This window comes from Notamacropus eugenii, chromosome 2 (genome assembly GCF_028372415.1).
Source record: "Notamacropus eugenii isolate mMacEug1 chromosome 2, mMacEug1.pri_v2, whole genome shotgun sequence".
NCBI lineage: Eukaryota > Metazoa > Chordata > Mammalia > Diprotodontia > Macropodidae > Notamacropus > Notamacropus eugenii.
Genome location: NC_092873.1, coordinates 513,501,022 through 513,522,216, shown reverse-complemented (window position 1 = coordinate 513,522,216; position 21,195 = coordinate 513,501,022). Strand labels below are relative to the sequence as shown.

The 21,195-nt window shown below is 54.5% G+C and overlaps 1 protein-coding gene across 8 annotated transcripts in view; it reads left to right on the top strand.

Annotated features, from left to right (window-relative positions):
- The first annotated feature begins 2,331 nt into the window (after positions 1–2,331).
- Positions 2,332–21,195, top strand: part of LRP8 (LDL receptor related protein 8) — a 129,593-nt gene continuing 110,729 nt past the window's right edge. For 2 of the 8 annotated variants that reach the window (XM_072649507.1, XM_072649505.1), the window contains exons 1-2: positions 2,335–2,531; positions 4,629–4,748. In XM_072649507.1, coding sequence (XP_072505608.1) covers positions 2,459–2,531; positions 4,629–4,748 — 193 coding nt within the window. In that variant the 5' untranslated portion in view covers positions 2,335–2,458. Of the gene's footprint in view, positions 2,532–4,628; positions 4,749–17,493; positions 17,608–21,195 lie in introns of those variants that run through there. The other 6 variants (XM_072649504.1, XM_072649503.1, XM_072649506.1 and 3 more) reach the window with 6 other exon arrangements.

Genomic DNA, 21,195 nt, shown 5'->3' with positions numbered 1-21,195 from the left:
CTGGCTCCAAGATCAAGGCTCTTTCTATCACAGCTCACTACTTCTCCATCATCTGGCTGGAAAGGGCAGAGAGAATCATGGGAGGGATCTTGGAAAGCATCTGGGCTCAGGCTGTCCTGACTCAAAGCCCTCCCTCAATACAGAGGACAAGAAAGTGATCCTGCCACCTTTGCTTGAAAGCGCTCCCTCCGATGTTTACCCACTCACAGACAGCTCAGGTGTGCAGTGGACAGAGCTGGGCCAGCTGTCCTCTGAGGCTCACTAGCTGTGTGACCTTGGGCGAGTCACTCTTGTCTGCCTCAGTTTCCTCGTCTGTAAAATGGGAGTGAGGGCTGTTTGTGAGGATCAAACGAGATAACATCTGTAAAGCATTTAGGGTAGCACTCTGTAAACGCTGGTTATCACCATTTCTGCCTTTGTGATCTCAGGTCTCTGTGTCCACATCTGTGAAATGGAGGGGCTGGACATGGTGGTCTCTGGGGGCCCCCTCAGCTCTGGATCTCTCTCTCTCAAGGCTGCTGCTTCTGCTCAAATGTTAGAGATCCAACCTCCTTATTTCAGGGACCGGAGATGGAGGCGCAGAGGCCCGACCAAAGGGAGGTCCCTCAGTAAGCCTGGCTCACAAGTGAGGGCTATTCAGGGGGATCCCTGCACCACAGGCCAGGCACAGCTGGACAAGCAGGTGGGCAGCGTGAGGCTTGCACTGCCAAGCGCTTGAGGCCAAGCGCTGCCCGCTTTCTCAGGGCAGTTAGGAGAGGGGCAGTCTCCTGAGGCTGGGGTTGGGTAAGCGCTCTGGGGTGAGTTGGTGCAAGGATGGGGAGAAGGCCTGCAGGGGCACGTTCCAGGGGGTCCCCGCGAGGACATCCCCTCCTGGGTGAGGGGCTAACTGCAGCCATCTCTCCTGGCGTCCAGCACTGCAGAGCGCCTGCCTCTCGCCAGCCATGGGGGGCCATGCCAGGCTCCCCATGCCCACTTTACAGATGAGGACTTGGGCACAGGGCTGGGCAAGGGCCTGCTCCAGGCTCGCAGGTCTGGGACCCGCTGCTTCAGACCTCACTTTGCACAGAGGGTGGGGGGGGGCGCGGGGGAGGGCGCCGGCCCAGGCCCACGGGGGGGGGGGGGGCGCTGCTGCCCAGACCCACGGGGGGGGGGGGGCGCTGCTGCCCAGACCCACGGGGGGGGGGGGCGCTGCTGCCCAGACCCACGGGGGGGGGCGCTCCTGCCCAGGCCCACGGGGGGGGGCGCTCCTGCCCAGGCCCACGGGGGGGCGCCGGCCCAGGCCCACGGGGGGGGGGGCGCTGCTGCCCAGACCCACGGGGGGGGGCGCTGCTGCCCAGACCCACGGGGGGGGGGGCGCTGCTGCCCAGGCCCACGGGGGGGGGGGGGGCGCTGCTGCCCAGACCCACGGGGGGGGGGGCGCTCCTGCCCAGGCCCACGGGGGGGGGGGCGCTGCTGCCCAGGCCCACGGGGGGGGGGGGGCGCTGCTGCCCAGGCCCACGGGGGGGCGCCGGCCCAGGCCCACGGGGGGGGGGGCGCTGCTGCCCAGACCCACGGGGGGGGGCGCCGGCCCAGACCCACGGGGGGTGGCGCTCCTGCCCAGGCCCACGGGGGGGGGGCGCTGCTGCCCAGACCCACGGGGGGGGGGGGCGCTGCTGCCCAGGCCCACGGGGGGGCGCCGGCCCAGGCCCACGGGGGGCGCCGGCCCAGGCCCACGGGGGGGGGGCGCTCCTGCCCAGGCCCACGGGGGGGGGGCGCTGCTGCCCAGGCCCACGGGGGGTGGCGCTCCTGCCCAGGCCCACGGGGGGCGCCGGCCCAGGCCCACGGGGGGGGGCGCTCCTGCCCAGGCCCACGGGGGGGGGGGCGCTGCTGCCCAGGCCCACGGGGGGGCGCCGGCCCAGGCCCACGGGGGGTGGCGCTCCTGCCCAGGCCCACGGGGGGCGCCGGCCCAGGCCCACGGGGGGGGGCGCTCCTGCCCAGGCCCACGGGGGCCCCTCGCCCCCGGCCGCCGCGCTGACTACAGGACGGAAGCGCAGCAGGGGGCCGCGTCCTCGCGACGTGCGCGTCACGACGAGTGTCGCGAATGAGGCCGAGGAATCACCAATGGCCGGGGGCCTCGGCAGGGGGAGGGGGAGGGGGAGGGGACGGAGCGTGCCCGCCCGGCTGGCCCCGCCCCTCCCCTGCCCGACCCCCTCCGGGGGCGGGGCCGCGCGCCCGTGGCGGGGGCGGCGGCGGCGCGGGGGGCCGGGCCGGGCCGCGCGCGGAGGCTGAGCCCGCCCCGCCCGCCGGGGAGGGGAGCGTCGCGGAGGCTGCTTGAAATGCGGCGGAGCCCGAGCCCGAGCCGGAGCCGGAGCCCGAGCCGGACCCCGCGCCCGCGCCCGCGCCCGCCGCAGCAGCCCCGCGGTCCGCACTCGGCCGGCTGAGGGCGCGGGGCGCTGCGGGGGCGCCGGGACCCCCGGCCATGGGGCGGCCCGCGCTGCTGCCGGCGCTGCTGCTGCCGCTGCTGCTGCTGCTGCCGCATCTGCTGGCCCCAGGTGCGTGGGCTGGGGGCGGGGGGGGCGAGGTGCGGGGCCGGGGTGCGGGGCCGAGGTGCGGGCCCCCCCCCCGGGCCGCCGCACAAAGCCTGCCTGGGGTTCCTCCACCTTAGCCACAGGCCATTGTCAGAAAGGGGGGGAGGGGGCGCTGGGGGAGGGTCTGGGGGTGGGGGCCCGAGACCCGAACTTCATCCTCTTCTGGGCAGTGGTGCCCGCTCCCCTCGGTGCCTGAGCACCCCGCCCTCCTCCAGCCCCTCCATCCAGCACCGGGGCCTTTGAGGGTGTGCAGCTGGCGGAGGGGGGCGGGGAAGATGTCTTAACTTTGTCCCTTTCATCCTCCGGGGCGGTGGGGGGGCGTGATTTCCCCTCCCTTCTGTCTGCATCCTCTCCACTCCCCCCCCCACCTCCCGGCCTTGCACACGGCTCCCCTAGGATGGGGGTGCTCCCCGGGATGGAGCCAGCCTACCCTACAACCTACTCTTGGGGTAGGAATCTACCCTACCTTGGTCCCCCTTCCTCTTTGCCTGGACCGGGGCCAGGGTCGAGGGGAAGATGTGTTACCCCTGAATTTCTGCCCCTCCTTCCCTCAGTAACGGACTAGGCTAGTAGGGCTGGGGGGCAGGGGAGTACCTTTAAACTTTGACCCTCTCACTATCAGACCTTGAAGGAGAAGAGATGTTCCCTCTCATATCTCTGCCCCTTCCGGACATACTCCCTCTAGGGATGCGGTACATAATACCCAAGATTAGGGGCTTTGGGCCCATGTGGAAGTTCTATGGGGAGTTCCCTTAACTTTGTCCCCTCATCTTAGCTGAGAGAGAATGATGTCCCTCCCACCCTCATGCACACACATCCTCCTAGAATGGAGTGCCCACGAGAGGGGTGGGGGTGTGTGTGTGTGGGGTGGGAATCTTTATTTCACCCCCTTTATTTTAGCCTTGGTCCTTGTCTATGCCTTCCTTCCCCCATCTTCTTCCAGAATGGGAACTTTTGCTCCCGGATTGCCTTGGAAAGTCAAGGGGGGTGTGCATTGTGGAAAGAATTGTTTTCTTAACTAAGTAATATTCCCTTCACCTCTCCCCCCCAACAACGAAGATGGAGTGTAAGGGGCACTTCTCATGACCCCCCCATCAGTTGCCCCTCCCATCCCTCAAGCCCCTTCTTCTCAGAACCAGGGATGGAGGCTCAGATACTGCCAGGGTCCTCCCCACCCCCATCCAGGGGCAGGCAGGGTGCTTCTGTGAAGAGAGAACAGAAAACTTTTGAGGGGGGATTGGAAGGGAACCCACAATTGTGTTTAAGGGTGTTAGCAGATAATTGTAGTCCTTTATCTAAGGGCTGCTGCTGGGTTAGTTTCCTTCTTTCATTTTCTTTCACTTCTGTTGTTGGCATCCTTACACGTGTGTATATGGCGGGGCAGGACTCCACGGACTGCAGTGAGCTCTGTGTCCAGCCCTTGTGTTCTGAGAGTGCAGGAGTGGGGTGGGAGAGATCTTAGAGATGCCCCCACCTTGATCTAGGCCAGGATTGTATGAGGAAAGATGAGTTTGCTTTGGCTGGACAAGCTGTCTGGCAGGGGCAGGGGTGAAAGGGACTCTGAGGGGAGGGAGTGACACTGCCCTCCTGGGGGTGTTTTTTCTTCTTTGAAAGGGGAGGGAGGTCTCTGGCCCCCTTTGGGATCAGTGGTTCTTGGGGGCTTCTGGCCTTTGTGGCTGCTGAGAAGGGGCCCCTCCCCCATCAACCCTCTTTGCTTGCATCCCTCACTTATCTCCTCACTCCCCCCAACCACCAAAACAGTGGGGGGCATAGACTGGGAAGGGGAGCTCCGAGGGAGAGCCAGCCTGAAACTCTGGGCTTCACTTGGCTATCTGCAAAATATGCAGGGGTTGAACTGCCTCCATAGGGCTGGCACTGTCTGGTTTTTGTCTTGGTGTTGGTGCCTAGCACTGGGTCAGGGCCATCATAGGAGCTTAAGGTGCTTTTGGGGTGACTGGGCCCCCGATGAGCCGCTGCCCAGCTGTGTGCACGTGGCAGGGCCGTGCGGGGGCCGGCCTGGGGAGCCGATTCTCACACCGATGCTCTCCCCCTCCCTTTCAGGGGCTGCCAAGGAGTGCGAGGAGAACCAGTTCCAGTGTGGGAACAAACGCTGTATCCCCTCAGTCTGGAGATGCGACGAGGACAATGACTGCGTGGACAACAGTGACGAGGATGACTGCCGTGAGTGGACAGAGGGACGAAGAGGGGCAGCCCTAGGGCGAGCTGCGTGGCTGGCTGGGCAGCCCTTCTGCGAGGAGAACCCAGGCTCCTGGGGAGGAGTGGGGAAATTGCGGTGGGGAAGCCGTTACAAGGCTTCCTGGTCCACACCCTCAACCTTCGCTCCCCCCGGAGGCTTAGCCAACCCTTGGCGATGCTCAGGTGCCCATGCCCTTCCTGTCAGGGGGGAGGAGATCAGGGGCTGCCCTCGGGCACCCCCTGGCCCGGCCTGGCTCACCCACCCCCGTGGCCTTGGTTCTTTTGCCCAGCGATGGGTGCCATGGCCCTGCGTGGCCCAGCCGAGACACGTGTGTGTGTGGGGCGGCATTGGGAAACGTGGGTGACTCAGCCAGCCGCGTAGGGGTTTCCAAGCTGTAGGCCGGGCTCCGGCTGCCGGTGCTCCCTTCCCCTTTTTTGTGAATGAATGGGCTCCCCCCGGGCCCTGATTGGCTGGGCTCGCAACACCAGATAGGCCTCGTGGCCGGACCGGCCAATCGTCGGCCTGGGACCCGGCGGCTGTAGTATTGGTACCCACGCCGGGACCCAGCCTTCCTCTCCTTTCCCGGGCTCGCTTCCTCCTCCTCCTCTTCCTCTCCATCACCACGCCCCTGACGCACCCCTCCCCTCCCACGGTCCTTTTTTTGACAAGTCACCTCCGGAGGTGATGGGATCTTGGAGGTGAGGGGGGACCGCCCAGCAGGGAAGGGCTGGACCCGAGGAAAAGGCGGTGCCGCATTCCTGGAAACACCTGGGGCCTGGGGCCTCGGGCCGGGCTGTGGCAGCTTTCTATTGGCCCAGCTCGGAGTTTACGGCTTGGGGAGAGATCTCCGGGGAGAAGGGGAGAAGGGAGCAGTGAGCTGGCCCTCGTGGGCGGGTGACTCGTCAGTTTCTCCGTGTTGGGGTGTGGCCAGGACAGCGGCAGTGACCCCGGGGGGCCAGGTCCTCCGCTAGCCCAGCCCAGGCCTGGACTGGGGGGCTGGTAAGAGCCCAGGTAACAGAATGCTCGGCCTCTTGGCCCCTCTGTGGGCCAAGGTCCCGAGCACAGAGGTGGCCTAGACAGGGCTACCTAGCCATTGTGCATCTTGGAGCCCCGGGGCAGTCTGGGGAAGCCTGTGGAACTCTTCCAAGGATATATTATCTTTAAAGATATAGTCTGATATCAGGATCAAAAGGAAAGCGATTCCAATGCAGGAGGCTGAGAGCTTTCCCGGGCTGCCCCATGCCTGGAATGCTCTCCCTCCTCATCTGGGCTTTCCTGGCTTTCTTCAGCTCTCTGCCAAAGACCTCCAGGCAGACCTCCCTAATTCCATAATTCTAGTATCTCCCCTCATGCCTCCTTCATACATCCTGTCAGCACCGAGGGTTGCCTCTTATCTCCCCCATTAAACTGAGAGATCCTTGAGGGGAGGGGACACCATCCTGCCTTTTTTTTTTTTGGTGTCCCCATCCCTAGCATTGAGCCTTCTTCTATGCGTTAAAATGTTTGTTGTCCGAGCAAAGCAGCCCCTGGCCTCTGGGAGCTTGGAGCCTTAATCTATGATTATATTCTTAATTAAATGCAAAGTAGCTGTGGGGGGGAGGGAGGGGTGTCAGGGTAGGCTTAGAATGTTCAGCTTAAACTGTGTCTCTTTCAAAAGGGAAATGACTTTTAGGAAACCGGATGGAATAGCTTTTTAGCAGCCACACCAAAGTCACTGCCTGCCAGTGCAGGGGGCAGTGCAGCAAAGGGAGGGTTGGAGACTTAGGAGAGAGAGAGGGAGTCAGCACCTGGAAGGCACTTAACCATGCAGGCCTTTTTCTCCTGACTGGGAAAGGAGGCCAATGTTTGGTCCCTGCCCTCTGGGAGCAAAGATAAGGAACTAGAGACAAAGTATCTTCCTCTGGGAGGACCCTGCCAGTCCTCCACCTCTTATCTCCTCAAGCCCCAGAATACAGCCAATCAAAGTGCTGGCCAGGCTCAGGAAAGCCCCTGGGCTACTGGTTAGGGCCTCATCCACTTCTCTGGGTCATTTCACTTGATTTTAGTCTCAGCCTCTTTGTTTGCAGAGATTTCCTTCCTTCGTTCCTTCCCTCCCTCCCTCCCTCCCTCCTTCCTTCCCTCCCTCCTTCCTTCCTTCCTTCCTTCCTTCCTTCCTTCCTTCCTTCCTTCCTTCCAGGTGGGTGGTACAGTGACTAGAGCCTCGGGCCCTGGGTCAGGAAGACTTCCAGCCTCAGACACTTAACAGCTGAGTGACCTTGAGCCTCAGTTTCCTCAGCTGGACAATGGGGGATAATAACAGCACCTGTCTCCAGGGTTGTCTTAAGGATCAATGATACATTTGTAAAGCCTGTTGTCGCCCTTGAGAGTTATGTAAATATTTTTAGGGTTATTCATTATCATCCTCACCTAGAATATAGAATTTGAGTTGAGCGTTAAAGTCATCTGGAGATTCTAAGAGACAGGAGAGGAGGGAGTGGATGGGAGATGGAGCGTATGGGTATGGGCAAGGGGAGCAAAGGGGGCCGACATCTGAAAAATGAGGCTGTCAAAGGTCCGTTTGGGCTCTGTCAGTCTGTGGTTCTGTTACCACCTTTGGTATCCAAAGGCAGTGTGGTGTAATGGTTAGAACCTGGACCAAAAGCCGGAAGCTGAGCTATTTTCTAACTGTGTGACCTTGGGTGAGTCACACCACCTCAGTGTCCTCACCAGTACCAACTTTGAGGTAGTGATCTAAGTATTCTTCTATGTAAGTAAGAGAGGGCCAGCTGTACTTTCTCCACCCACCTTTCAGGGTTCTGGGAGCTCTGGGCTTTGCAAACAGTACCTCTGCATAGAAATGCTGGGGCTTGCTGTGAGGGGAGGGTCTTGGAGGCCTGGGAAGAAACCAGGGGTGAGAGGCCCTCACAGGGTTGTGTGCCCCTCATCCCAGCGGGCGCCTGGCCTGGAAGGGCCCAGTATGGGGTGAGAGCTGTCAATGGGAGCTGGAAATGGGGGGGACGGTGAAAAAGGCCTCTGTTACAGTTCCAGTTCTGGGTGGGGGAGAACAAGGCCCTGTCTGAATTCAGGGAAGGACCCACCCGCCGGGCCAGGACAATCAGCATTGAGAGAAAGCAGTTCACACAGGGAAGTCACTAAGCCAGTGGGCTCGGGTTAGCAGCGGGAGACCAGACTATTTCTCTGGCATGGGGGTGGGGCCTCCCCAGCATCCCCTGGCTCTCCTCCCTGATCTCATCACCACTGGACTCCCTCTAGCCCCTGCCCAAGCGGAATCTTTAACCCTCTTCCTTCCTGGCTGGATGCTGCCTAGCCTGTCCTCTATCCTTTCTGCATCCCTGCCTGGCCCCCCCCACAATTACCCCAGGGTCCAGGGAGAGGGGTCAGGAGGAGAAGCAGTAGTTTGTTATGGCAGGAGGCCAAGGTGGGACCTAGGCCCCTCAGCGGGACTGACATGCTCTTTGTAAGTTTCTGTGGCTTGGAAGATTCATCCCCTGCTGGCCAGCCTTCTGGTGATAAGCCTGTCCACTCTTATCAAGAGTGATGTCCCAATGACAGCCAGGTGGGGCCTGCCAAGGATCACCTCTGTACCACTGAGGCATTGGAGCATTGGAGAGAAGGGTGGTAGAAATGATACTATGATAGGTTTTTCTGTCCCAGGCCAGATAATCTCTGATCTTGAAACTAGATTCGGAAGAGGGCCGGCAGGTAGCTGACACTGACTTGGGAGAAACAGAAGTAATCTCTGTCCTCAGGCAGCTTCCAGTCAAGAACAGACAGACAGAGATTACTTTGGAGGCTGTATGTAGTTAATGGAAAAACTGCTGATAGGGAGGATGTGTATCTGAATGAGAAGAGGAAAAGACCCAGGTTTGAGTCCAGTATTTTTGTGACCTGGGACATGTCAATTTCTCTTCTCTGGGCCTCAGTTTCCTCATTTGTAAAGTGAGGGTAGGGGAAAGTAGAAGAGATGACCTCTAAGGCCCCTCAACTGACTTTTTTAAGATTCCCTAATCAAACAGATACCTCTCTGAAGCCAACAAAGGCATAGGAAACTGCTGTACTGGGAGAGCAGGCCCCCAAGAATGCGTATGTGGAGTGAAGGCAGCTGAATGAGAGCTGGAAGGAATCTCAGACAGAATCAATTACCCCCTCTCACCTCATACAGGAAGCCCCTTGTAGCCATCTGATTTAAGGCTGGTGATCCAGCTTCTGCTTGGATCACTTCCATGACAAGGAGCTCACTACCTGACAAAACAGCCTTTGTGTTGCTGGATGGAGATGAGCAGGTTCTTCCTTTCCAAATGTGAAAGGGGAGTGGGGGGAAGGTGGGGAGACTGTTGTTAAAGGGAAGGGCTGGAGCTTGAAGATTGAGGGGTGGGGTACCCCTGTTATGGAAAGAAGGTCAGGTCTGGGAGGCAGACTCTGTTCTGCCATATCTCCCCATCTCCCTCCTTCATTCTTAGATGACCCAACTTGAGGCTGATTGGGGCTGACCAGCCCTTAGTAGGACTTAAACCTGACTGATTGGGCTGGTCAGCCCTTAGTAGGGTCAAGACCTAGGAATGGTGTAGGAATTAGGTGGAGGCTACTTTGGGATGGGGCTGAGGGGGGCAGCTGCAGCCACTCCTGTCCTGCTTGGAAAGCATTTCAAAGCTCCGGAAGAGACCTGGGAGCCACAGGCCAGAGCAGAGGAAGCTGACTTAGAGCCAGGTCAGACTTAGGGCTCCACAAAGCTGCCTCCTGGCTCCTGCAGTCAGCAGGTGGTGGTGGTAGGAGAGAGAGAGAGAGAGAGAGTGTGTTCATGCACATGAGTGATGGAAGGGGAGAGGGGGAAAAGACCCAGGGATGTAAAGCTATACAAGGTCTTAGAAACTAACTAATCCAGTCCCCTACTAGAAAAGGTGCTGTTTATGAAATCTGAGTACCTGGGTTTGAATTCTGACTAATGCTTACTCCCTGTGTGACCTTGGACAACCCCTGGCCAGATCTCACTTTCTTCACCTCTGGGATGATGGGTCATTTAGACTGTCTATGATCTCAGAGCTTCCTTCTGTATCCTCTGAAACAGAGGCACATAAAGGGGAATCAGTTTGTCCAAATGGTCCCCAAGCCTTTTTGATTTCTGGTGCTGGGCCCTTGCTGAGCCTTTGGTCTTTAGGCAGCTGGGGATGCCGTGGAGAAAGCTCTGGGCCTGGAATCTGTAAAACCTGAGTTCCAATCCAGTCTCAGACACTTAGTTGGGTGACCATCAGCTGTGAAATGGGATAATGACAGCATCTCTTTCCCAGGATTGTTGTGAGGATTGAATGAGATCAGGCACTAACACAGCACCTGGTACACAGTAGGCGCTCAGTAAATGTTTGTTCCCTCCCCTCCCTAGTGCTATCCACAAGCATATTGTTAAGTACCACTATGTAACACGGATCATGCGGGGGATACAGAGACAGAATTTAGAAAAGATGCCTACCTTCAAGAATCTTCGCTTCTCCTGGGTAACTGGTATTCCCCACTACCCCCTCCCTGGAGGAGGGCCCCTAAGACTTCTAGGGGAAAGACTTAAGAGGGTAAAACTAACCCTTGGAGATCTGCAGGTTCTGAATAAATAGGAGGAGGGGGACCTGGGCTGGTGGAAAGAGGTATGGACTCAGCTCTGTTAGGAAGGAGGGAAGGAAAGAAGGAGAGAATGGAGGAAAGAAGGAAAGGATTGAAGGAAGGAGAGAAGGAAAACCATTTAAGTGCTTACTGTATGCCAAGCACGTGTTAAGCTGGAGATCTAGTTTTAAAAAGCAAAGCCAGTCTCTTCCCTCAAGGAGCTAGTTGGGGGTGGAGGGAGGGGAGAAACTAGGTGACATAGTGCATAGAGCCCTGGCCTTGGAGTCAGGAGGACCTGGGTTCAGATTCAGCCTCAGACACTTACTGACTGAGTGAGCCTGGGCAAGTCATTTAACTCCAATTGCCTCACAAAAAAAAAAAAAAAAAGGAGCTAGCTGGATAGACTGAGGCAAATCATGTCTGCTCTTTGAACCTAATATGTGCTTCCAGAAATGAGGGGGCTCAATGAAGTGATTCAAATTCTCTACCTCTTTATGTCCCAGTGTCTGTGGAGTGTGGAGAGCACCTTGGCATTTGGGGTGTGGAGGAACACAAGTCAGATAACACTTAGTCCTTGACCTCAAGGCATCTGGTTGACAAGCATTTAAGTCCCTACTGTGTGTCTGGCACTGTGAAGAGGTAAAAGGCTGTTTCTGCTATCCCTGGGAACCCCTGGTCTAACAGGAGAGACGACATGTTAGACCCCTATGGACATTGGATTTGGAGGCAGTCACAGAAAGGGGCTGGCAAAGGCTTGTGGGAGAGGGTGGGCTTTCAGCTGGGGCATGAAGGAAGCCCAGGGGAGGCAGAGACTGGAGGGAGAATGTTCCTCTTCGTTGCCTCAGGGGGAGGTGGAGATGAGGACACACAATGAGATTTCCCCTCCTGCTCCTAAAACTCTGAGAATGGAGGGTGTGAGGTCTGATGGGGGAAGGGAGGTACTGATCCAGGTGAGAATGCCCAAAGCTTCCTGTAGGAAGCCACCCCAGCACCACTACATCCTTCCCGATCTCCAGCATTCTCTGCTCCAAAGTCCCTCCTACCCTTACCACTGACATCTTAGGCCCCAGGATCCCTGACATTCTCTGTTCTAAGGGGACTTCTTCTTCACATGTTTCACGTTCTAACGTTCTGTGCTTAGTGGTCCCTCCCAGTTCCGCTAGTCTGTGTTCTCTGCACTAAGGGCTAGACCCTTCTGGCTCTGCCATTCCATGCTCCAGCTTGCTTTTCAGATTTTTCCCTTTCTTGGTTGTGAGATCTTAATGTACTGTAGCAATCCTTGGCCCTCATTCCATGGTGCTAGTTGGAATATCTTGCTGAGTCCAGGAGATAATTCACTTGATTTTCTATGAGGATGGCTGGCTTCATTTTCACCTTCATTAGTGTCTGCCTTCATTTTGTCAGCCTTTCCCACCTCCCCCATATCCAGCCCGCCTGCAGCCAAGCTCCAGTAGCAGAGAGAGGGATGGAGAGAGCAGGGAGAGAGACAGAGACATAGATGAGAGAGATCAAAGGGTTTGGGGTGGGGGCGAGGGAGAGAACTCGAGTGTGTGACAGTCTCTGGGCCTAGACCTTCATTAGCCACACAGTCCAGACTGTGGACGCCGGCCTGCTGTGCTGGGCCCTCATACATAATTAAAGCTCATCTACACTTACTCCAGGAAATGCACCTTCAGAGCAGGAGAATGCTTTGGCCTTGGGCCACCTTCTCATCCCATCTCTCCCTCTCAGCTGTGTGTGTGTGTGTGTGTGTGTGTGTGTGTGTGTGTGTGTGTGTACGTATGTATGTGTACGTGTATGTGTGTGTGTACATGTACGTGCATGTGTGTATGCGCCCCCACACATGCCTTACCCAGGAAGGGGACCTATAGGACCATAGGGTTTAAAGCTGGAAAGGACCTTAGAGGTTATGGGATCCAGCCTCTTCCTTTTACAGAGAGAGCAGGGAAACTGAGGCCCAGAGAGAAGTGAGTCACTTAAAGTCATGCAACTAGAATCCAGGCACACAGGCTTCTCCCACCACCCAGAGGGGCCTATGACATAGACCCCTGCCTCTGAGATTCTGCCAAGCTCCGAGTTCAGATTTGGCCTTGCCTTTCTGATCCTAGCAGCAGCGAAAGTCTTCTAAGCTTTTGTTTCCCCCTCCATAAAATGGGTTCATGCTGTTTCTCCCCCCCTCCCCCCCCCCAGTGACAAGCTGCAAAGGTAGATGTTTCCAAGTGCTTTGGAAGCTTAAAGCTGCAGAGAGGAGATTTGTTTAAATTCTTGGAACAGGGAAATGGCCCGTGAGATCTAGCCTGGGGCTGCTTCTTGAGAAAGGAAGGGTCCCATCTCTGGCCCCTTCAGGCACTGGCCTTGACCTTCCTTCTTCCTCCTTCTTCTTCCTCTAAATCCTTTAAGCCTACAGATGCCAAGGTCATGAAGGTGTTCCATAGTTAGGTCGGAGCTGAGGTCTGCACAGTGGTGTTTTCTTATTTTGAGGCATGCTCCCTGGCTGGCCTGGGATCTCTCAGCTCCGGCTGAGAGGGCTGAGAGGGCACTGCGGAGCCCAGGGCCTGGGCTGTCTTTCACTTTGAAAACTCTCGGGGTTTGGGTGCCTAGTAAGTGGAGAATATCAGCCTAATGACCTCAAGGGGATATCACTCCCAGCTCCCTCATTTGATAGAAGGCAGACCTGACCTAGACGAGGGAACTGACTTTTCCAAGGTTGCACAGACCTGGGATTTGACTTTCATGTAGTTCTTTGGTTCACATGGCCTCCTCCAAGAAGACTTTTCAGATTTCCCTTTGGGGAACTGAGAGTCGTGCTGTATATTCTAGTTATCTCATCTCATTTTGGGTCTCATTCCTTGGATCCCTCACAGAGTTAAAATGGAAATAATTCTGAACTGGGACCAGAGGGGTCAGGGGGTTCTACCTCCCCATTTTGCAGATGAGGAAACTGTGTCTTAGAGAGATGGAGTGACTTCTCCAAAGTCACACGTGTTGTCAATCTCCAAGGCAGGATTTGAACCAGGTCCTCTGACTCTGATGCCAGTGCTCTTTCCACTTTGCCATGTTGGAGAAGAGATTCTTAGTTCAGTGCAGGTTGGACTAAGTGAGCTCTGAGGTCCCTTCCAATGCTGAACTTCTCTGGGTTCAAGTCTCAGATCTGCCTGCATGACTGTGGATGAGTCACTTGACTGCTCTTGGCCCTCATTTTTCCTCCTCTGGACAAACATGAAATGGGGTTGGGACTCTTATCCGGAACTGAGCACGGAGCTCTCTGCGAACCGTAGATACTCATCAAGCTGAATTAAATTGGCCCGCTGATCCAAGAGGCCTGGGGGCTCTGGAGTGGGTGAAACAGTAAAGATATTTTTGTGTAGAGAGTTGCCCACCTGAGTGCAGTGCCAGCCCTTCACTGGTGGGCACGTGTGTGCCTGGGGCCAGGAGTTTGGATGGCCTGAATTAGGGCCCTCCCAGCCTCCAGAGGTGCAAAAGAAGGCAGGTCACAGTCTCCTTTTTAGTAACCCAATTTCTATCCCAAGCGCTGATTTTCCCTCAGACCTGGCCTGGTTTCTTCCATGCTCCTGGGGGCCTGGGTGAGCAGAACCCTTTGAGAAATCTTTCTGGTTTGTCCTGTGCCTTCCTCCCCTTCCTTCTCTGTTCTCTCCCTGGGGCTGCCTCTCAGGCTGGCCCCTGCTTCAATGGGAAGGGCTGGCTGGTGAGCCTCTTGGTCTGGCCCTGTGCCCTGAATCACCGAAGTTCCCCTTCTTGGGGCCGATTTGTCACCTAAACCATCCTTTTTTGTTTGTCACCAGCTCTGTGGTGGGGATGATGTATTTATGGGCAGAAGGCGGAGGGGGGGGAACCATTGGGAAAGAGGGCAGAGCATCAGGCAGTGACCCGGGAGGAGAGAGGTAACGATGTGAAGGGTGGTGCCTTTTAATATTAATTTTTAAATACGTTTTTATCGCTATCTTTCATTTTTACATCACCTACATTTTCCCCTGGCATCTCTTCCCCCATTCGCTTTTCCAGAGCAGCAGGCTGACTTTCTAGGTAGTTTTCCAAACCCATGATTCTGCATCTCTGCAGAGAAGCAAAGGGGACACCCCCTTCCCTGTCTCTCTTAGGGGCCAACGTTGGCCATTGTAATTCGGTTTCATTGTTGTTTTCTGTACCGTTTACGTGGTTGTCCTCATCCCCACTGTTGTTTGCCTTGTTCTGTTGACCTCCCTTTACTGTCACTACCTGTGGAATCTTCCCGCGTTCCTTTGTACAAATTCATCGTGGCCATTGTTTCTTAGCTACCCGGTCGTGGCCATGAAGTTCACGTATGTCATTTGATCCAGTCAACAGGCATCAACGTGGTTTCCAGTTCTTTGCTTTTACAAAATGTGCTGACATAAATATTTTGGTGTGTATGGAACCTTTTTTTTTGGAGCATTGATCTCCTTGGGGGATGTGCATAGCGAGAAGCTCTCTGAGCGAAAGGCAGCAGTTTGGTCGCCTTCTTTACATGATTAGAAATCGCTTTCCAGAGCAGTTGAAGCATTTTGCAGCTCCAACAACAATGCATTAGTTTACTTACGTTTCCTTAGCAGTTGTTTATTCTTACAGATTCCAGGGACGCATTGAACACGTATGTATGTGTACATGCCACATGTGTGTATATGTATGTGGATGGCCAATAGCAGTCTCAAGCACAGGCTAAATGACCATTTGTGGAGGTTGCTGCAGGGTGAGGGTGTGGAGGACTGGGCTGGGCTGGGCAGCCTCTTCAGTGTTTTCCATCTCAGATTGGGAAATCACCTCTTGTCCCAGTTGCATGGAGTATCCTTAGAAAGTCCCCTGGGCTTCAGAGCTCCTCTCTTCTCCTTTTGACAGCCTCTGGGTGCTGAGGATAATTAACCCAACTGGAGAGGGCTGGGCCATTTGCATCCGAACCAATAGATGCCTAAAGCATCCCCCAACTTGGTGGTGTTCTCAGCCCCAGGCTGTGTTCCCTGGGGAGTTCTGGGTGAGGCAGAGCTGGAGAGAGATGCTGTCTGCTCTCCAGGGACAGAGAGACTACACTGGATTGAAGTGAGAGGGTAGGGGGAGCGACTTTAAAAGGAGGAAATCGAATTTGCTGATGTCAGCAGATGTGACTTAAGATTGGTTTTTTAAGGCAACTGAAAGAAATGCAATTAAGTGAAGTGGAAAGTTTTCTCCCCATCTCTGCAGGCTGCAGGTTCGGCTATGGTCTTCGTGCTCCTCTGTGGGCGGGGAGGCCCCCAGGTCTGCCTTACTGCAGCCTTCTGGGAAGGGAGGCTAAAGTTAAAACAAGAGGAGATCTTGGGGACCCTCAGGGTCTTGGGAGGAGGGAAGGGGCAAACCCAAGGATGAGCAGGGAGGTGGTGTCAGAGGCGGGCTTCGAACCCATGTTCCCTGGCTCCAAATTCAGTGTCTAGTGGTCCTAGTCATATCCACTGCCCTTCAGTGCCTGGGGGCTTCCCTGATTTGGGCTACCTCTGGGGCTGGCTGAGGCAGACTCATTTTTATTGGTTAATCTTTTCTTTTCCTTTCTACTGTCTTACTGTATGACAGCAGAAAATAGGGCTTCTTTTGAGCCCAGGGTTTCTTGTGGTATGGTAGAAGTGGGTGGGGAGTTGCCAGGTCCCTGGCTGCTGGGGAAGCTAAGGATCAGTCCCCCTGCCTCGTTCTGTTCTGTCCATGGAGAAGCAAAGGGGAGTCTGGAGAAGGGAGGGAGGGAGGGAGCAGTAGCAGGGTCAATGATGATAGGCCTGGATTTTCAGTCCCAGCACCTGTGGCTTCCTTCCTGTGTCACCTCCTACAAATGCCTTCACCCTTCTGGGCCTTGGATTGTTCAGATGTAAAGCGAGGGGTTTGGATCTGCCAAGGTCCCTCCATAGCTGATAAGTTTCATGTAGGATGTCCATGAGGGAGGGGTAGGCCCTGTCCCTTAGAGGAGGAGTTTAGTTTAGGTCTGTGTGGGAGAGGGCTCCCATGACTCTCTCCATTTGCTGAATGAACCTCCTCACAGATGTTTTACAGCATCTGGCCAGGGCTTTGTTAGGCACAGGTGGCGGGGGCCAGGTCTGAAAGGTTTTATGAATCCTGAAACAAAGAGGCCCTTTCACCTCTGTTTCCTGGGGACTGTTCCCAGCTTCCTGCTTGCCTCTAGCTGCAGCCCAAGCCCCAGAAGGGTCTACAGAGCCGGCAGGGACCTCGGTGGTCAGCCCTGTGGGAACTTAGTGAGTGACTGCCCTCCAGCTGGCCTGGCTGCCTGGTGCGGACAAGGGGAGGTGGCCGGACTTCTGATGGGCTTCCTTGCCATGCTGCTCTTGGTGGTTTGAGTCACCCCATGTGGGGTGGGCACTTCCCCAGCATGCCTCTGAAGGGTCTTTTCCTTGTGGCTAACTCCTCTTCCAAGAGCCTTTCCTCCTCCTTTTTACATCTAGGCTTTCTGACCCTTTATAGTCCAGAGCAAGGAGCTTATGAGATTGGAGGCTCCAGATGGTGGGCCTGCCTCTTAGGCATTCGTGTGAGAAACCTACTGTGTGCTCAGTGCTGGAGCTCCAGGTCATGAATGAAACAACCTCTACCCTCAAGGACATCCATTCTCGTAGACCCAAGAATTGAAGCGCACACACACACACACGCACACACACACACACGTGCTTACATACTTATACTTACACTTTCATTCATATACTCCCATGCATAATCACATACACCACAGACATATACTCACACAAACACCCACTCACAGACACTCTTCCACATTCACACCACATCACATCCTCAGATAAATTGATAAAAGAAATATAATAAGTATATGCAAATACCTGCTCTATTTCGCGATGTCAAGTTCAGAATTTTAAAAAACATACAAAATAGTTGGGGGGATGAGCAGTTGTGGGGGGATGAAAGGCCACGGACAAGGTGACCATTGATCTAAGTCTTAACAGGGGCTCTGGCTGAGCTTAGTCAGAGTGCAGACCACAATTTCAGTCCAGTGTAGCATGTAGAGATCTGGACCTGGAGTCGGGAAGATCTGAATTTGAATCCTGCCTCATGCACTAATTGAGTGATCATAGACTGATCACTTTACCTCTCTCTGTTTCAGTTTCCTCATCTGTTAAAGAGGGAGGATAACAGGGTTGTTGTGAAGATGCAAGGAGCTAAGTGACAAATCTCCTGCCAGGCCTTGAAGGCCCTTCCAGGGTTGACCACGGTGTTTGCTGCTCCAACTGGAGATGGGAGGTGAGCTGTCATGCGCAGGAAATGGCCACCAAGCCATTGTGGCTAGAACCCAGAGGCCGTGCAGGACCCTCATGTGCAGCACATGTGACCACAGAGGCCTGAGCCAGGCTGTGCAAGATGCAGAGGATTCCCAGCTGATCCCAGAGGCTTCATGAGCAGGGCTGTATGTGACTGAGTCTGTGCTGTAGGAATATACGTTTTGGGAATGGTGTGGAGGCTGGGCTGGAATGGGAGAGGCCTAAGTGACCACCTAGGCTGGCCCAGGCTCCCAGCTGACTCCCTGATATGCCTGATGCTTGAAGATCCCCAGGGAGGGAGACCTCCCAGCTATGGTGGCAGCTCCTGTTCTACCTTGAGACAGCTCTCATCCTAAGGAAGCTTTGCTCCTTCCTGAGCTCCCTTCCCCATCGGGGCCAAGCAGAGTATGTCAGATTCCCCTTCAGATACCTGAAAGCAGCTGTCATACGTCCCAAAGACTTCCATTCAGTGCTCCCCTCCTATGAGTGATAAGAAATAAGGGGATGGGGAGAAGTCAGTAGCGTCCGAGATATAGAGATGAGCATGGGCAGTTGGCGGACTTCAGCCTGGTGGGGGTGTGGATGGACAGATTTCTGGACCAGTGGGTAGCTGAACATTTTGGGGAGCGGGGGTGGGGCATGACATTTGCCTAGTGTTGCCCACCTGTCCTGGAATCAGGCCTTGTCCAATCTGGCCTTGGAGTCAGGGGCTAGGGGTTGCTGACCAGACAAATCAGGCAGCCACATCAGTGAGTGGAAATCTTGTCCAGAAGGATGAGACATCAGGGATGTGTGGGTGGGTGGGTGAGGTGATGGGCCCCCAGGCATCATTGGTGGCATGGAGGAGGGCATTGTGTGGCCTTTCTGAGCTGCTTGGTGCCAGCCACTGGCCTGGAGATGGGAGAAGGAACAATGGTTTAGAGGGTGCCCTGGGAAAGAGGGAGTGAGGGAGCAAGACAGAGGTGGGAGAGATTCTAGAGAGCATTAGTTGGATCCCCTTATTGTGCAGATGATGAAACTGAGGCCCAGAGAGGGACGGAGATGTGCTTATGGTCCAGCCACTAATGAGAGGGGTGGAATGTGAACCAGACTGTCAGCAAACGTTTGTTAAGGCTCCACTGCAAGGCCCTGGTACACCAGACACTGTACAAGGTACTAGGGCTAGAAAGATAAAAGTAGGATTAGCCCTGTTCTCAGGTCCCCCCCAGCTTTGACATCCCCTGTTCTCAGGCTCCTCCCAGCCTTGACATCCCCTAAATTTTATTTACTATTTTATTTTTCCTTCAATTACATGTAAAAACACTTTAACATTCATTTTAAAAAATTTTGTGTTTCAAATTGTCTCCCTCCCGCCACACTGAGAAGGCAAGAAATTTGACATGCATGTGCAGTCATGCAAAATATATTTCCATGTTAGTCATGTTGAAAGAAAACACAGAACAAAATAGTGCAAAACAAGAAAAATAAAGAAAGCAAAACGAAGTATGCTTCACTTGCCATTCAGACTCCAGTTCTTTCTCTGGAGTGGACAAGCATTTTTCATCATGATTGTCTTGGGTCGTTGGATTGCTGGGAATCACTAAATCATTCATAGTGGATCCTTGCACATTGTTGCTGTTACTGTGTGCAACGTTCTCCTGGTTCTGCTCATTTCACTTTGCATCGGTTCATGTAAATCTTGGCAAGTGTTTCTGAAACCATCCTGCTTGTCATTATATTACAACAGTGATGTTCTCTGTTCTAAGCTCCCTCCCAGCTTTGATAGTCTCTGTTCTAAGGCCCCAACCAAATCTCATATTCTCTGTGTTAAATTCTCTCCTATTTCTAGCATTTTATGTTCTAAGGTCTCTTCTACTTCTGCCATTCTGATACTTTCCCCATTGCATCCCTGTTTTCTGGTACCTAAGGCCTGTTTCTCCCTCTCTTTCTTCCTTGCCCACATCCTAGCTCTAACCATTAGGCAGTCAGTCCCATCCTTGAAGAGACCTCTCTCTGTGCCTCCTAGGAGCATCCCCTTGTCCCTTGGAAGGGCTGTCAAACTCAGCCAGCTTCTGTCTCTTGGCTCTGCTATCTTATCCAGCCTCAGAGGTACCTTTGGGCATCAGTTGGCATCTCTAATTATCAGATGTGGGCACAGAGCAGATGCTGTCACGGGCTACTCTGTCCCCTGCATTTAAGGACAGGAATGAGCTCATGAGATCTCAGAGCCCAGAGAGCTTTCTGAGGTCGTGATGTTGAGTCCCTTGCTCCTACTGGAGGCTCTCTCCAACCCTCTCAGATCAGGGGCAAGCTTGTTCCAGAATCTCCTGAGCCATTGACCTTGACAGCTGAAGGCTATGGAAGAAGGGGAGAGGGGCCAAGGACAGACAGAACAAAGAGAAATCTGGCCCCAGGTTTCTGAAGAGAGCAGATTCCAAAGACTCCAGGTCAACAATCTTGATGTGGCTCTCTGGCAGATCTCTAGAAAGGGGTAATTAATGATCACCCAGAAGAGGAAGTGGCTTCACCTACAGCAGTGGTCCCAACTCTACTTTGTCTCATTTATTAACTGGGTTATTAGACTGGTGATATTTTATCTAGATTTTAGCAAAACACTTGAAGTCTTTCATTCTTATGGAGGAGATTGACAAGTGTGAGCTAGAAAATAGTGTCATTAAGGGAATTCTCTTAATTCTGGTTGAATTATATTATATTAATAGTTTGGTGTGTGTGGAAGGAGGTCTCTACTGGTGTATGCCTGCTTGGTCCTGTTCTGCTTAATGTTTCTGTCAGTGACTTGGATGAAGGTGTGGATGGTTGACTGATGACCCAAGCTAGGAGGAGGAGAAGGAACAGGAAGGCTTGGTGAATGACACATTGAGAATTTGCCCTGCTGAAAGCTTGGGCTAAATGTAATAAGAGTGAGATTTAATAAGGATGAATGAAAAGTTTTAAATATGTGTTCACAGAAATGGGATTAGACAGAATTTTATCTGAAAAAGATCTAGGGGTCTTAGTAGAGGATGTGATGTGGTGGCCAAAACAGGCAGGCTGCAATACAAGAAGAATGATGCCAGGACTGACCTTTGTCCCCTGTCCTGGTCAGAGAAGAGCGGAATTATGTGGTCTACTCCTTAGGAAGGACGTTGATCAGATGGAGTATATTCAGAGGAGGGCAACATTCCTGGAGAAAGGTCTGGAGCCCATGCTACGTGAAGATCAGTTCAAGGGAACAAGGAGGCCTAGCTGGGAGAGGAGAAGGCTGGGGGAATGTGAGAGGGTTCCTTAAGTATCTGAAGGGTCCTCATGTGGAGGAGGCACACAGGGCAGAGCTAGTAGTGGAGGGTAGAAGCTACAAAGAGACCAACTGGAGCATGGTGCCCACACAATTAGAACTGTCTTAAGAACAGACAGTTGTAGAGAAGGTCCTGAGGGTTCTACTGGTAGAAGGAATTGCCCATTAGGACTGGGTAGGGGCTGGAGGGACGGAGAGAATTTGGAACTGAAAATAAAATTAAATTAAAAATAAAAGTTAAAAAAAAGGAATGGCAGGTCTGGCTGATGTCCAAGCCAGGAAGTACAAGTTCAAGCC